The following is a 16,272-nucleotide window of genomic DNA, read 5'->3' as shown; positions in this document are numbered from 1 at the left end:
TTACGGGCAAATGATAAATAAGCAGCCCTTATACGTGGATCAGATCTCTGGTTGATTTTAAAAATGTGCTCCAAACTTATTTATTTTTAATGCCCTGCAGGAGGCGGCAAAGAGCACCACAGCAAAGCTGTTGAATTTCACCTCCCTCCCAACCCAGTCATTCTCTTTGCCTACGTTAAGTGCAAGGAGGTGGTAAATAGGTGTTAGAAAAAGATTCTTCAATCAAGAGTTTATTATTTTTAAAGTAGTACAGGATTGTGCTGCTTTGTCCTGGGGTGTAGTCGTAGTTCATATCAGTCTCTTCAGTAGAACAGTGGTGGCTTTAGAGCGATGGGAACTTGTGGGACATAATTCTCACTGCGCCTCCCATACTGAAGCTGCCCTAATTCTAAAAAAACTGAGGGATCTTACTCAGTCGTTTCCTTTTGTCACAGGTCCATAGGAGGGAGAGGACCTCTTAAACCTGGGAGCTGCCTTACTGTCGGGCAGATGAGGAGGTAAGTGCTGACTTGTTTCCTGGGGGATAGGAAAAGAGGCACTTGATTCATGATGGGACAATAAAGAGACTCATGGGAATATGGGCACTTTATGTATGACCATAACAGCGCAGGCACTGGGGCTGGATGCATAGGCTTATGGTGGTTCTCATCTCCCGGGCGTTTTAATAATATTCACGACCGGGGGAATGCTGGATTTGGCACACCCACAATGGGCGGTTCTAGGGGAAAGCATTGCTCGAGAAGCCTTGTTAACTGTTTTACTGCGCATCTAGTCAGAAGAAGCACTTGTTAGTGTTGTCGGCTGCGCATTTCTGGTGAATTGGAAGCGTGCCAACTAGTGTCTGCAGAGTTCCGGTTCTGTGAGGGAACAGCTCCTGTCTATGAAGTGAGGGTAGCTTTCTTCAGACAGGTAGGCACCTCAGCAAAGTACTGCTGAGGTGTAGCGCTGATCTGCAGGATTATTTTCTATTTCTGTATTACATACGCTAATAAAAGAAAAAAGTTAACGTTTTTACATTTAAAGTTAACGTTTTTTTTGTTCAACTCTAAATTTGCTTAAAAAATTGTCTATTTTTATGACCAATTGTGAGTTAAAGGGACACTCAGGTTAAATTAAATTTCTCCAACATAGGTGTGTCCGGTCCACGGCGTCATCCTTACTTGTGGGATATTCTCTTCCCCAACAGGAAATGGCAAAGAGCCCAGCAAAGCTGGTCACATGATCCCTCCTAGGCTCCGCCTACCCCAGTCATTCTCTTTGCCGTTGTACAGGCAACATCTCCACGGAGATGGCTTAGAGTTTTTTAGTGTTTAACTGTAGTTTTTCATTATTCAATCAAGAGTTTGTTATTTTCAAATAGTGCTGGTACGTACTATTTACTCAGAAACAGAAAAGAGATGAAGAATTCTGTTTGTATGAGGAAAATGATTTTAGCAACCGTAACTAAAATCCATGGCTGTTCCACACAGGACTGTTGAGAGCATTAACTTCAGTTGGGGGAACAGTTTGCAGTCTTTGCTGCTTGAGGTATGACACATTCTAACAAGACGATGTAATGCTGGAAGCTGTCATTTTCCCTATGGGATCCGGTAAGCCATGTTTATTACGATTGTTAATAAGGGCTTCACAAGGGCTTATTTAGACTGTAGACATTTTTTGGGCTAAATCGATTGATATTAACACTTATTTAGCCTTGAGGAATCATTTATTCTGGGTATTTTGATATAATAATATCGGCAGGCACTGTTTTAGACACCTTATTCTTTAGGGGCTTTCCCAAAGCATAGGCAGAGTCTCATTTTCGCGCCGGTGTTGCGCACTTGTTTTTGAGAGGCATGGCATGCAGTCGCATGTGAGAGGAGCTCTGATACTTATAAAAGACTTCTGAAGGCATCATTTGGTATCGTATTCCCCTTGGGTTTGGTTGGGTCTCAGCAAAGCAGATACCAGGGACTGTAAAGGGGTTAAAGCTTAAAACGGCTCCGGTTCCGTTATTTTAAGGGTTAAAGCTTCCAAATTTGGTGTGCAATATTTTCAAGGCTTTAAGACACTGTGGTGAAAGTTTGGTGAATTTTGAACAATTCCTTCATGTTTTTTCGCAATTGCAGTAATAAAGTGTGTTCAGTTTAAAATTTAAAGTGACAGTAACGGTTTTATTTCAAAACGTTTTTTGTACTTTCTTATCAAGTTTATGCCTGTTTAACATGTCTGAACTACCAGATAGACTGTGTTCTGAATGTGGGGAAGCCAGAATTCCTATTCATTTAAATAAATGTGATTTATGTGATAATGACAATGATGCCCAAGATGATTCCTCAAGTGAGGGGAGTAAGCATGGTACTGCATCATTCCCTCCTTCGTCTACACGAGTCTTGCCCACTCAGGAGGCCCCTAGTACATCTAGCGCGCCAATACTCCTTACTATGCAACAATTAACGGCTGTAATGGATAATTCTGTCAAAAACATTTTAGCCAAAATGAACCCTGTTCAGCGTAAGCGTGGATGCTCTGTTTTAGTTACTGAAGAGCATGACGACGCTGATATTAATATCTCTGAAGGGCCCCTAACCCAATCTGAGGGGGCCAGGGAGGTTTTGTCTGAGGGAGAAATTACTGATTTAGGGAATATTTCTCAGCAGGCTGAATCTGATGTGATTACTTTTAAATTTAAATTGGAACATCTCCGCATTTTGCTTAAGGAGGTATTATCCACTCTGGATGATTGTGAAAATTTGGTCATCCCAGAGAAACTATGTAAAATGGACAAGTTCCTAGAGGTGCCGGGGCTCCCAGAAGCTTTTCCTATACCCAAGCGGGTGGCGGACATTGTTAATAAAGAATGGGAAAGGCCCGGTATTCCTTTCGTCCCTCCCCCCATATTTAAAAAATTGTTTCCTATGGTCGACCCCAGAAAGGACTTATGGCAGTCAGTCCCCAAGGTCGAGGGAGCGGTTTCTACTTTAAACAAACGCACCACTATTCCCATAGAGGATAGTTGTGCTTTCAAAGATCCTATGGATAAAAAATTAGAAGGTTTGCTTAAAAAGATGTTTGTTCAGCAGGGTTACCTTCTACAACCCATTTCATGCATTGTCCCTGTCACTACAGCCGCATATTTCTGGTTTGATGAACTGATTAAGGTGCTCGATAGTGACTCGCCTCCTTATGAGGAGATTATGGACAGAGTCAATGCTCTCAAATTGGCTAATTCTTTCACTCTTGACGCCTCTTTGCAATTGGCTAAGTTAGCGGCTAAGAATTCTGGGTTTGCTATTGTGGCGCGCAGAGCGCTTTGGTTGAAATCTTGGTCGGCTGATGCGTCTTCCAAGAACAAGCTACTAAACATTCCTTTCAAGGGGAAAACGCTGTTTGGTCCTGACTTGAAAGAGATTATCTCTGATATCACTGGGGGTAAGGGCCATGCCCTTCCTCAGGATCGGCCTTTCAAGGCAAAAAATAGACCTAATTTTCGTCCCTTTCGTAAAAACGGACCAGCCCAAGGTGCTACGTCCTCTAAGCAAGAAGGTAATACTTCTCAGGCCAAGCCAGCTTGGAGACCAATGCAAGGCTGGAACAAGGGAAAGCAGGCAAAGAAACCTGCCACTGCTACCAAGACAGCATGAAATATCGGCCCCCGATCCGGGACCGGATCTGGTGGGGGGCAGACTCTCTCTCTTCGCTCAGGCTTGGGCAAGAGATGTTCTGGATCCTTGGGCGCTAGAAATAGTCTCCCAGGGTTATCTTCTGGAATTCAAGGGACTTCCCCCAAGGGGAAGGTTCCACAGGTCTCAGTTGTCTTCAGACCACATAAAAAGACAGGCGTTCTTACTTTGCGTAGAAGACCTGTTAAAAATGGGAGTGATTCATCCTGTTCCATTGAGAGAACAAGGGATGGGGTTCTACTCCAATCTGTTCATAGTTCCCAAAAAAGAGGGAACATTCAGACCAATCCTAGATCTCAAGATCTTAAACAAATTTCTCAAGGTCCCATCTTTCAAGATGGAAACCATTCGAACTATCCTTCCTTCCATCCAGGAAGGTCAATTCATGACCACGGTGGATTTAAAGGATGCGTATCTACACATTCCTATCCACAAGGAACATCATCGGTTCCTAAGGTTTGCATTCCTGGACAAACATTACCAGTTTGTGGCGCTTCCTTTCGGATTAGCCACTGCTCCAAGGATTTTCACAAAGGTACTAGGGTCCCTTCTAGCTGTGCTAAGACCAAGGGGCATTGCAGTAGTACCTTACCTGGACGACATTCTGATTCAAGCGTCGTCCCTCCCTCGAGCAAAGGCTCACACGGACATCGTCCTGGCCTTTCTCAGATCGCACGGCTGGAAAGTGAACGTGGAAAAGAGTTCTCTATCCCCGTCAACAAGGGTTCCCTTCTTGGGAACAATTATAGACTCCTCAGAAATGAGGATTTTTCTAACAGAGGCCAGACAGACAAAGCTCCTGGACTCTTGTCGAATACTTCATTCCGTTCCTCTTCCTTCCGTAGCTCAGTGCATGGAAGTGATCGGGTTGATGGTAGCGGCAATGGACATAGTTCCTTTTGCGTGCATTCATCTAAGACCGTTACAACTGTGCATGCTCAGTCAGTGGAATGGGGACTATACAGACTTGTCTCCAAAGATACAAGTAAATCAGAGGACCAGAGACTCACTCCGTTGGTGGCTGTCCCTGGACAACCTGTCACGAGGGATGACATTCCACAGACCAGAGTGGGTCATTGTCACGACCGACGCCAGTCTGATGGGCTGGGGCGCGGTCTGGGGATCCCTGAAAGCTCAGGGTCTTTGGTCTCGGGAAGAATCTCTTCTACCGATAAATATTCTGGAACTGAGAGCGATATTCAATGCTCTCAAGGCTTGGCCTCAGCTAGCGAGGACCAAGTTCATACGGTTTCAATCAGACAACATGACGACTGTTGCGTATATCAACCATCAGGGGGGAACAAGGAGTTCCCTAGCGATGGAAGAAGTGACCAAGATCATTCTATGGGCGGAGTCTCACTCCTGCCACCTGTCTGCTATCCACATCCCGGGAGTGGAAAATTGGGAAGCGGATTTTCTGAGTCGTCAGACATTGCATCCGGGGGAGTGGGAACTCCATCCGGAAATCTTTGCCCAAGTCACTCAACTTTGGGGCATTCCAGACATGGATCTGATGGCCTCTCGTCAGAACTTCAAAGTTCCTTGCTACGGGTCCAGATCCAGGGATCCCAAGGCGGCTCTAGTGGATGCACTAGTAGCACCTTGGACCTTCAAACTAGCTTATGTGTTCCCGCCGTTTCCTCTCATCCCCAGGCTGGTAGCCAGGATCAATCAGGAGAGGGCGTCGGTGATCTTGATAGCTCCTGCGTGGCCACGCAGGACTTGGTATGCAGATCTGGTGAATATGTCATCGGCTCCACCTTGGAAGCTACCTTTGAGACGAGACCTTCTTGTTCAGGGTCCGTTCGAACATCCGAATCTGGTTTCACTCCAGCTGACTGCTTGGAGATTGAACGCTTGATTTTATCGAAGCGAGGTTTCTCAGATTCTGTTATCGATACTCTTGTTCAGGCCAGAAAGCCTGTAACTAGAAAGATTTACCATAAAATTTGGAAAAAATATATCTGTTGGTGTGAATCTAAAGGATTCCCTTGGGACAAGGTTAAGATTCCTAGGATTCTATCCTTCCTTCAAGAAGGATTGGAAAAAGGATTATCGGCAAGTTCCCTGAAGGGACAGATTTCTGCCTTGTCGGTGTTACTTCACAAAAAACTGGCAGCTGTGCCAGATGTTCAAGCCTTTGTTCAGGCTCTGGTTAGAATCAAGCCTGTTTACAAACCTTTGACTCCTCCTTGGAGTCTCAATTTAGTTCTTTCAGTTCTTCAGGGGGTTCCGTTTGAACCCTTACATTCCGTTGATATTAAGTTATTATCTTGGAAAGTTTTGTTTTTAGTTGCAATTTCTTCTGCTAGAAGAGTTTCAGAATTATCTGCTCTGCAGTGTTCTCCTCCTTATCTGGTGTTCCATGCAGATAAGGTGGTTTTACGTACTAAACCTGGTTTTCTTCCAAAAGTTGTTTCTAACAAAAACATTAACCAGGAGATTATCGTACCTTCTCTGTGTCCGAAACCAGTTTCAAAGAAGGAACGCTTGTTGCACAATTTGGATGTTGTTCGCGCTCTAAAATTCTATTTAGATGCTACAAAGGATTTTAGACAAACATCTTCCCTGTTTGTTGTTTATTCAGGTAAAAGGAGAGGTCAAAAAGCAACTTCTACCTCTCTCTCTTTTTGGATTAAAAGCATCATCAGATTGGCTTACGAGACTGCCGGACGGCAGCCTCCCGAAAGAATCACGGCTCATTCCACTAGGGCTGTGGCTTCCACATGGGCCTTCAAGAACGAGGCTTCTGTTGATCAGATATGTAGGGCAGCGACTTGGTCTTCACTGCACACTTTTACCAAATTTTACAAGTTTGATACTTTTGCTTCTTCTGAGGCTATTTTTGGGAGAAAGGTTTTGCAAGCCGTGGTGCCTTCCATTTAGGTGACCTGATTTGCTCCCTCCCTTCATCCGTGTCCTAAAGCTTTGGTATTGGTTCCCACAAGTAAGGATGACGCCGTGGACCGGACACACCTATGTTGGAGAAAACAGAATTTATGTTTACCTGATAAATTTCTTTCTCCAACGGTGTGTCCGGTCCACGGCCCGCCCTGGTTTTTTAATCAGGTCTGATAATTTATTTTCTTTAACTACAGTCACCACGGTACCATATGGTTTCTCCTATGCTATTATTCCTCCTTAACGTCGGTCGAATGACTGGGGTAGGCGGAGCCTAGGAGGGATCATGTGACCAGCTTTGCTGGGCTCTTTGCCATTTCCTGTTGGGGAAGAGAATATCCCACAAGTAAGGATGACGCCGTGGACCGGACACACCGTTGGAGAAAGAAATTTATCAGGTAAACATAAATTCTGTTTTTCATGATTCAGATACAGTATGTAATTTTAAACAACTTTCCAAATTACTTCCATTAAAAAAAATGTGCACAGTCTTTTATATTTACAATTTTTGAGTCACCAGATCCTACTGAGCATGTGCAAGAATTCACAGACTATAGGTATATGCATTTGTGATTGGCTGATTGCTATCACATGGTACAAGGAGAGTTAAAATATACATAACTTTGAAATTTGTTATAAAAAAAATCTACTACTCATTTGAAGTTCAGACTAAGTGCTATTGCATTGTCTTGTTATCTTGCATTTGTTGATTATGCAAATCTAATGTGTTGACTGGTCCTTTAAGATGGACTAAGAGTCTTTGCATGCTGTCACTTGTTCTTTATGCTTTGATGCCAATGTGGAACCACCAATCCCTTTTTGTTCCTCATGTATTGAGAGGACTTTTAGTTATAGGGATAGACTTTTTGCTGAACCATCATTTCTCCAACATAGGTGTGTCCGGTCCACGGCGTCATCCTTACTTGTGGGATATTCTCTTCCCCAACAGGAAATGGCAAAGAGCCCAGCAAAGCTGGTCACATGATCCCTCCTAGGCTCCGCCTACCCCAGTCATTCTCTTTGCCGTTGTACAGGCTGATAGCCAGGATCAAGCAGGAGAGGGCGTCGGTGATCTTGATAGCTCCTGCGTGGCCACGCAGGACTTGGTATGCAGATCTGGTGAATATGTCATCGGCTCCACCTTGGAAGCTACCTTTGAGACGAGACCTTCTTGTTCAGGGTCCGTTCGAACATCCGAATCTGGTTTCACTCCAGCTGACTGCTTGGAGATTGAACGCTTGATTTTATCGAAGCGAGGATTCTCAGATTCTGTGATCGATACTCTTGTTCAGGCCAGAAAGCCTGTGACTAGAAAGATTTACCACAAAATTTGGAAAAAATATATCTGTTGGTGTGAATCTAAAGGATTCCCTTGGGACAAGGTTAAGATTCCTAGGATTCTATCCTTCCTTCAAGAAGGATTGGAAAAAGGATTATCTGCAAGTTCCCTGAAGGGACAGATTTCTGCCTTGTCGGTATTACTTCACAAAAAGCTGGCAGCTGTGCCAGATGTTCAAGCCTTTGTTCAGGCTTTGGTTAGAATCAAGCCTGTTTACAAACCTTTGACTCCTCCTTGGAGTCTCAATTTAGTTCTTTCAGTTCTTCAGGGGGTTCCGTTTGAACCCTTACATTCCGTTGATATTAAGTTATTATCTTGGAAAGTTTTGTTTTTAGTTGCGATTTCTTCTGCTAGAAGAGTCTCAGAATTATCTGCTCTGCAGTGTTCTCCTCCTTATCTGGTGTTCCATGCAGATAAGGTGGTTTTACGTACTAAACCTGGTTTTCTTCCAAAAGTTGTTTCTAACAAAAACATTAACCAGGAGATTATCGTACCTTCTCTGTGTCCAAAACCAGTTTCAAAGAAGGAACGTTTGTTGCACAATTTGGATGTTGTTCGCGCTCTAAAATTCTATTTAGATGCTACAAAGGATTTTAGACAAACATCTTCCTTGTTTGTTGTTTATTCAGGTAAAAGGAGAGGTCAAAAAAGCAACTTCTACCTCTCTCTCTTTTTGGATTAAAAGCATCATCAGATTGGCTTACGAGACTGCCGGACGGCAGCCTCCCGAAAGAATCACAGCTCATTCCACTAGGGCTGTGGCTTCCACATGGGCCTTCAAGAACGAGGCTTCTGTTGATCAGATATGTAGGGCAGCGACTTGGTCTTCACTGCACACTTTTACCAAATTTTACAAGTTTGATACTTTTGCTTCTTCTGAGGCTATTTTTGGGAGAAAGGTTTTGCAAGCCGTGGTGCCTTCCATTTAGGTGACCTGATTTGCTCCCTCCCTTCATCCGTGTCCTAAAGCTTTGGTATTGGTTCCCACAAGTAAGGATGACGCCGTGGACCGGACACACCTATGTTGGAGAAAACAGAATTTATGTTTACCTGATAAATTTCTTTCTCCAACGGTGTGTCCGGTCCACGGCCCGCCCTGGTTTTTTTAATCAGGTCTGATATTTTATTTTCTTTAACTACAGTCACCACGGTACCATATGGTTTCTCCTATGCAAATATTCCTCCTTAACGTCGGTCGAATGACTGGGGTAGGCGGAGCCTAGGAGGGATCATGTGACCAGCTTTGCTGGGCTCTTTGCCATTTCCTGTTGGGGAAGAGAATATCCCACAAGTAAGGATGACGCCGTGGACCGGACACACCGTTGGAGAAAGAAATTTATCAGGTAAACATAAATTCTGTTTTTCTAAGGAGGATGCTGTTCAGGAGTCTAATGCCAATGCTCAATTTATGCCGCAGCTTTCTCCTCAAGCGTCCCAAATTTTACCGCCCTCACATGCAGTGCCCTGCGCTTCCTCTAACTCCTGCTGGGGTTACTTTACAAGACATCGCTTCCCTTATGTCTTCTGCTGTTTCAGATGCGTTGTCTGCTTTTCCAATGTTGCAGGGAAAGCGTAAGAGGAAAACCAGACATTCAGTAGGTGAGGTTTCTGACGCAGTTCTTGCTATTGCGGATGCTCCCTCCCAGAAGCTTAAGGAGGAGGATACCGTGGTAGCATCTGAAGGTAAAATCTCAGATTCTGACAGTGTAATTCCTCTTACTGATAATGAAGTGGGATCTTTCAGATTTAAGCTAGAACACCTCCGTCTACTGCTAAAGGAGGTCTTGGCTACATTGGACGACAACGACTCCACGGTCGTTATTAATCCTAAGAAATCCAGTAAGCTTAACAAATATTAATAGTTTCCTTCCTCGGTAGATGTTTTTCCAGTGCCATACCGAGCTTCTGAGATCATTACTAAGGAGTGTGAGCGACCAGGTATCCCTTTTTCTCCATCTCCTATATTTAAAAAGATGTTCCCCATAGGCGACTCTGTCAAGGAGGCTTGGCCAACAGTCCCCAAGGTGGAAGGAGCGGTTTCCACTCTGGCTAAGAGAACTACTATACCCATAAAGGATAGTTGTGCTTTTAAAGATCCTATGGACAAAAAAACTAGAGGGGTTACTCAAAAATATGTATGTACACTAGGGTTTACAGTGGCAACCAGCTGTGTGCATTGCTACTGTCACCAGTGCGGCAGCATATTGGTTTGATGCATTGTCCGATGCTATTAGGACAGAAACTCCCCTGATTGAGATCCAGGATAGGATTAAAGCTCTTAAATTAGCTAATTCCTTTATTACGGATGCTTCCCTTCAAGTTATCAAATTGGGAGCAAAGATTTCAGGTTTCTCTGTTCTAGCTCGCAGAGCCTTATGGTTAAAACCTTGGTCTGCGGATGTATCCTCTAAGGAAATACAGAGAAACGAGTGGGGAAGGGAGCGCTAAGAAGCTAAAAGGCTAAAAATCTAGATTTAGAATACAATTAAAATGAATAAATATAACAATGTCATAAAACAGTTGTTAAAACCTACATGGATCCATGCTAAAGTCGAGTGACTAGGCACAAGGTGACACTGAGGTATATCAGTGGTGACAATAGGGTGGCAGATACAATCTATATCTAATAGTATATCTACTCGACTTTAGCATGGATCCATGTAGGTTTTAACAACTGTTTTATGACAGTTATATTTTATTCATTTTAATTGTATTCTATATCTAGATGTTTAGCCTTTTAGCTTCTTAGCGCTCCCTTCCCCACTTGTTTCTCTGTATTTCCTGAAGTCTTCTAGGGGACTTCCTGGTAGCGAGCCTAAGGCTAAGCCTCTAGCGCTAGGTTCACAACAACACATACTTCAGATGTATCCTCTAAGTCTAAGCTTTTAGCAATTCCTTACAAGGGGAAGACCTTGTTTGGACTGGGCTTGACGGAGATAATTTATGAAATTGCGGGAGGTAAGGGTCATCTTCTCCCGCAGGATAAGAGAAACAAACAAAAGGGACATCAGAGTAATTTTGGTTCCTTTTGAAATTTCAAGGGTAATTCTTCCGTTTCCAAGCAGGAACAGTCTAAGCCTTCATGGAGACCCAATCAGTCTTGGAATAAGGGGAAACAATCCAAGAAGCCTGCTATTGAATCAAAGACAGCATGAAGGGCATGCCCCCGATCCGGGACCGGATCTTGTAGGGGGCAGACTTTCCTTCTTCGCTCAGGCTTGGGCTCGAGATGTTCCGGATCCCAGGGTAGTAGACATAGTGTCCCAGGGATACAAACTAGAGTTCAAAAGTTTTCCTCCCAGAGGCAGGTTTCTGCTTTCAAGATTATCTGTAGACCAGACATAAAGAGAGGCGTTCATACGCTGTGTAAGAGACCTCTCCGACCTGGGAGTGATAGTTCCTGTTCCGATACAGGAACAGGGTCTGGGATTTTATTCCAATCTGTTCGTGATTCCCAAAAAAGAGGGAACCTTCAGACCAATTTTAGATCTCAAGAGTCTAAACAAATTCCTCAGAGTACCGTCCTTCAAGATGGAAACTATTCGTTCCATTTTCCCTTTGGTCCAAGATGGTCAATTTATGACAACAGTGGATTTAAAGGATGCGTACCTGCATGTTCCCATTCATGAGGATCATCACCAGTTTCTGAGGTTTGCTTTTCTAGACAAAGACTTCCAATTCGTGGCTCTTCCCTTCGGTCTTGCCACAGCTCCCAGAATTTTTTCAAAGGTTCTGGGTTCGCTATTGGCGGTGATTCATTTATGGGTCATTGCAGTGGCGCCCTATCTGGACAACATCCTGGTCCAGGCGCCATCCCTACGACAAGCAAGATCACACACGGAAATTTTGTTGTCCTTCCTGCAATCTCGCGGTTGGAAGGTAAATTTGGGAAAGAGCTCCTTAGTTCCAAACACAAGGGTATCTTTCTTAGGAACAATAATAGATTCCATATCAATGAAGATTTTTCTGACAGAAGTCAGGAAATCAAAGATTTTCGATACTTGTCTAGCTCTTCACTCCACTTCTCGGCCATCAGTGGCTCAGTGCATGGAGGTAATCGGGCTGATGGTGGCGGCAATGGACATCATCCCGTTTGCTTGGTTCCACCTCAGACCTCTGCAGTTGAACATGCTCAGGCAATGGAACGGAGATTATGCGGATTTGTCTCCTTGAATACTACTGAAGCAGGAGACAAGGGATTCTCTTCAATGGTGGTTGTGTCTGGATCATCTTTCCCAGGGAACCTGCTTTCGCAGACCATCTTGGGTGATTGTGACAACAGACGCCAGCCTTCTAGGATGGGGAGCAGTCTGGGGCTCCGCAAAGGCTCAGGGAGTTTGGACTCAGTCAGAGTCTGTTCTTCCTATAAACATTCTGGAGCTGAGAGCGATCTTCAATGCTATTCTGGCCTGGCCCCAGTTAGCCTCTGTCCAGTTTATCAGGTTCCAGTCGGACAACATAACTTCAGTGGCTTACATCAATCATCAGGGAGGAATGAGGAGTTCCTTAGCGATGACAGAGGTAACCAAAATAATTCAGTGGGCGGAGATCTCATGGCATCTTGACAGAATGCCAAGCTCCCGAGGTACGGGTCAAGGTCCATGGGCCCTCAGGCGAAACTGATAGATGCCCTGGCAGTTCCTTGGACCTTCAGTCTAGCATACATATTTCCTCCGTTTGCTCTTCTTCCTCTGGTCATTGCTCGAGTCAAACAGGAGAGAGCCTCGGTGATCCTCATTGCACCAGCTTGGCCTCGCAGGATTTGGTATGCAGATGTGGTGGACATGTCGTCTCTGCCACCTTGGAGACTTCTGCTGAGGACGGACTTTCTAATTCAAGGACCCTTCCTTAACCCAAATCTAGTTTCTCTGAAGCTGACTGCTTGGAGATTGAACGTTTAATTTTATCCAAGCTGGGCTTTTCTGACTCGGTCATAGAGACCATGATTCAGGCTTGTAAACCTGTAACTAGAAAGATTTACCATAAGATATGGCATAAATATCTATATTGGTGCAAATCCAAGGGCTACTCCTGGAGTAGAGTCAGGATTCCTAGAATATTGTCTTTTCTCCAAGAGGGTTTGGAGAAAGGATTATCGACAAGCTCTTTAAAGGATCAAATTTCTGCCTTATCTATTTTATTACACAAGTGTCTGGCAGATGTTCCAGATGTGCAATCCTTTTGTCAGGCCTTGGTCAGGATCAGGCCTGTGTTCAAGCCAGTTACTCCTCCCTAGAGTCTTAATTTGGTTCTAAGAGTTCTTCAAGGGGCTCCGTTTGATCCTATGCATTCCTTAGATATTAAGTTGTTATCTTGGAAAGTTGTATTTCTTGTTGCTATTTCTTCTGCTCGCAGAGTATCAGAACTTTCAGCATTGCAGTACGAATCCCCTTACCTTATATTTCATTCAGATAAGGTAGTTTTACATACAAAATATGGATTTCTTCCTAAAGTTGTTTCTGATCAGAACATTAATTAGGAGATTGTTGTTCCTTCCTTGTGTCCTATTCTTACTTCTGAGAAGGAACGGCTTCTGCACAATTTGGATGTGGTCCGTGCCTTAAAAATTTACCTGCAGGTGACTAAGGAATTTAGTCAGTCTTCTGCTTTGTTTGTGGATTTCTCTGGAAAATGTACGAGACAGAAAGCTACGGCTACTTCTCTTTCTTTTTGGCTGAAGAGTATCATACGATTTGCATATGAGACTGCTGGACAGCAGCCTCCAGAGAGAGTTATGGCTCATTTCATGAGGGCTGTTGCTTCCTCATGGGCATTCAAAAATTAAGCTTCTGTGGAACAGATTTGCAAGGCTGCAACTTGGTCCTTTCTTCACACTTTTTCAAAATTCTACAAATTTGACACTTTTGCCTCGGCTGAGGCCGCTTTTGGGAGAAAGGTTCTTCAAGCAGTTGTGCCTTCCGTTTAGGTTCCCTGTCTTGTCCCTCCCGTATAATCTGTGTACTCTAGCCTGGGTATTGATTCCCATTAGTAATTAAGATGATCCGTGGACTCATCATGTCATTAAAAAGAAAAGAAAATGTATGCTTACCTGATAAATGTATTTCTTTTTTGACACGATGAGTCCACGGCCTGCCCTGGTTTTGATAGACAGGTTGTTGGTTATTATAAACTTCAGACACCTCTGCAACTTGTTACTTCCTTTTTTTCCTTTACTTCGGTCGAATGACTGGGTTGGGAGGGAATGGAGGTGATATTTAACAGCTTTGCTGTGGTGCTCTTTGCCGCCTCCTGCAGGGCAGGAGTGTTATTCCCACTAGTAATTAAGATGATCCGTGTACTCATCGTGTCAAAAAAGAAATACATTTATCAGGTAAGCATAAATTTTCTTATATTTACACTTTGCTGCGCTAGGTTCTGTACCGTATCTCATTGCATGAGAATGAGGCTCTCATTGGAGCCTATAGAAGCGTGCTCTTGTGAGCCCAATGCATCCATGCAATGCAAACGTAAGGTCGTGTTCGCATTGCACTTTACTTGAAATTTCGTGTGCTGGTATTAGAGTGGAGTGCAAATATCATGCTCACGAAAGCGCAATTTGCACTCCACTCATCTGGCCCTTAATGTCTCAAAAAAAAAAGCCAAATTTCAAAAAAATGAATTTATGCAATGCATATATTACAGGCTGTGTTGCTTTACCATGTCACTACTCACAGGGAAGTTCAATCTAAGCACATTGCACAGGAAGGCAAAATAACTTACTATCATTTCAGGTGGGAGGTACAGAAAGCATATCAGGTGATTCTTCTTCCTATGAATACAAGAGGAGCAACATAAAATGTGACAAATCTGATGAGCTAGGTGAGTTGTCTATTTTCCTACCCTTCTGTAAAGAATTAATGAGCTCAAGAAAATGAAAAGTTATGAAGACCAATTAATTAAACATGTAATCAATTCATTTAAACTATTTTTTAAAAATCCCATAAAGGTAAATTGGGATAAATATGAATCATTAAAAAAGAGACATATACTTATTCCAAAACACATTACAAAATAATTTAAAGAGACATTAAACTGCTGGGTACAGCTACACTAGCATGGTTGCTACTCACCATGCTATACCTGCATCTTCTATAAAGCCATTCTCTTATTTAACGTTGAACACCGCTGCAGGCAAAAACAATAGCACAAGTAGTTGTAATAATGTAAATAAATTTTACTGTTATGGAAACATAACAGGTAAACTTTTAGCTAACTAAACTACAAAAGACAACAAATGTATACCTATTCATTAAAAATAGATAGCAAAACTTTACAATCTACTCAAGATATTCGCTCTTTGAGAATTGATATTATGCTCCAGACGTATCACAAAAAAGAGGCATTTTGGAAATCTAGATGAATAAATGGTAACTGAAGAACAGATCGCTCAAATAAATAAGGATACTACAGACATAGACTTTTTAAAAGCAATGAAGAAGTAAATAAAGCTGCTGGCCCAGATATTCTCAGATATTCTACCTGAAGAGTACTAAAAAAATTAATATTAATACTTAAAGATTTTATAAAATTCTTTTTTAATAGCAACTAGCAAGCCTTTTGCAAATTTCACTCAATCTAATATCTTTCTTCTATTAGAACCAGACAAAAATCCTGAACCTTTAGAATCTCATAGACAGATAGCCTTATTAAATATCGAATTCAAGAAATTAACAAAAATAATTGCAAATAGAATGATGTTGGTGGTGAAGAATTTAATTCATATAGATCAATCTGTCTTTATATTAGGTAGATCATCTGTAATAAATTTAAGAAAAGTTTACTCCTAGTTTACAGAAAGAATAAGGGAAAAGCAAATAAGTGTTAATAATTGGAATTCTTGAATTCTTTCTCTACATGCATTTGTTTTATGAAGCCTCTAGTTATTAAAAATTTATCAACTAGACAAGTTTGCCTTCTTTCACAATTATTTAATTTGTCCATGAAACCCTTAGTTATTAATGGGATAGGGAAGTCAAAATTAAACTTGCATGATTCAGATAGAGCATGTAATTTTAAGACACTTTTAAATGCACTATTATTTTCAAATGTGCTTTGTTCTCTTGGTATCCCTTGTTGAAAAAGAATACGCACATATCCTAACTAGTGGGAGCTAGCTGCTTATTGGTGCCTGCACACATTTGTCTCTTGTCATTGGCTAACTAGATGTGTTCAGCTAGATGCCAGTAGTGCAATGCTGCTACTTCAGCAAAGGATAACTATAAGGAAGCAAATTTGATATTAGAAGTAAATTGGAAACTTGTTTAAAATTGTATGTTCTATTGAAATCATGAAAGAAAATGTTGGGGTTTCATGTGCCTTTAATTTGAGGAACATAATAAAGAGTATTACAATTGGGAAATAAGCAATTAT

The 16,272-nt window shown here is 42.5% G+C and overlaps 1 protein-coding gene across 2 annotated transcripts in view; it reads left to right on the top strand.

Annotated features, from left to right (window-relative positions):
* The window catches only part of PCNT (pericentrin), a 470,255-nt gene that overhangs the window by 232,245 nt on the left and 221,738 nt on the right, over positions 1-16,272 (top strand). For both annotated transcript variants that reach the window (XM_053698889.1, XM_053698888.1), the window contains one exon: positions 14,634-14,721. In XM_053698889.1, coding sequence (XP_053554864.1) covers positions 14,634-14,721 — 88 coding nt within the window. The remainder of the gene's footprint in view (positions 1-14,633; positions 14,722-16,272) is intronic.

The sequence above is a fragment of the Bombina bombina genome, chromosome 1, assembly GCF_027579735.1.
Source record: "Bombina bombina isolate aBomBom1 chromosome 1, aBomBom1.pri, whole genome shotgun sequence".
In the NCBI taxonomy this organism is placed as follows: Eukaryota; Metazoa; Chordata; class Amphibia; order Anura; family Bombinatoridae; genus Bombina; species Bombina bombina.
This window is presented reverse-complemented; position numbering and strand designations above follow the sequence as displayed.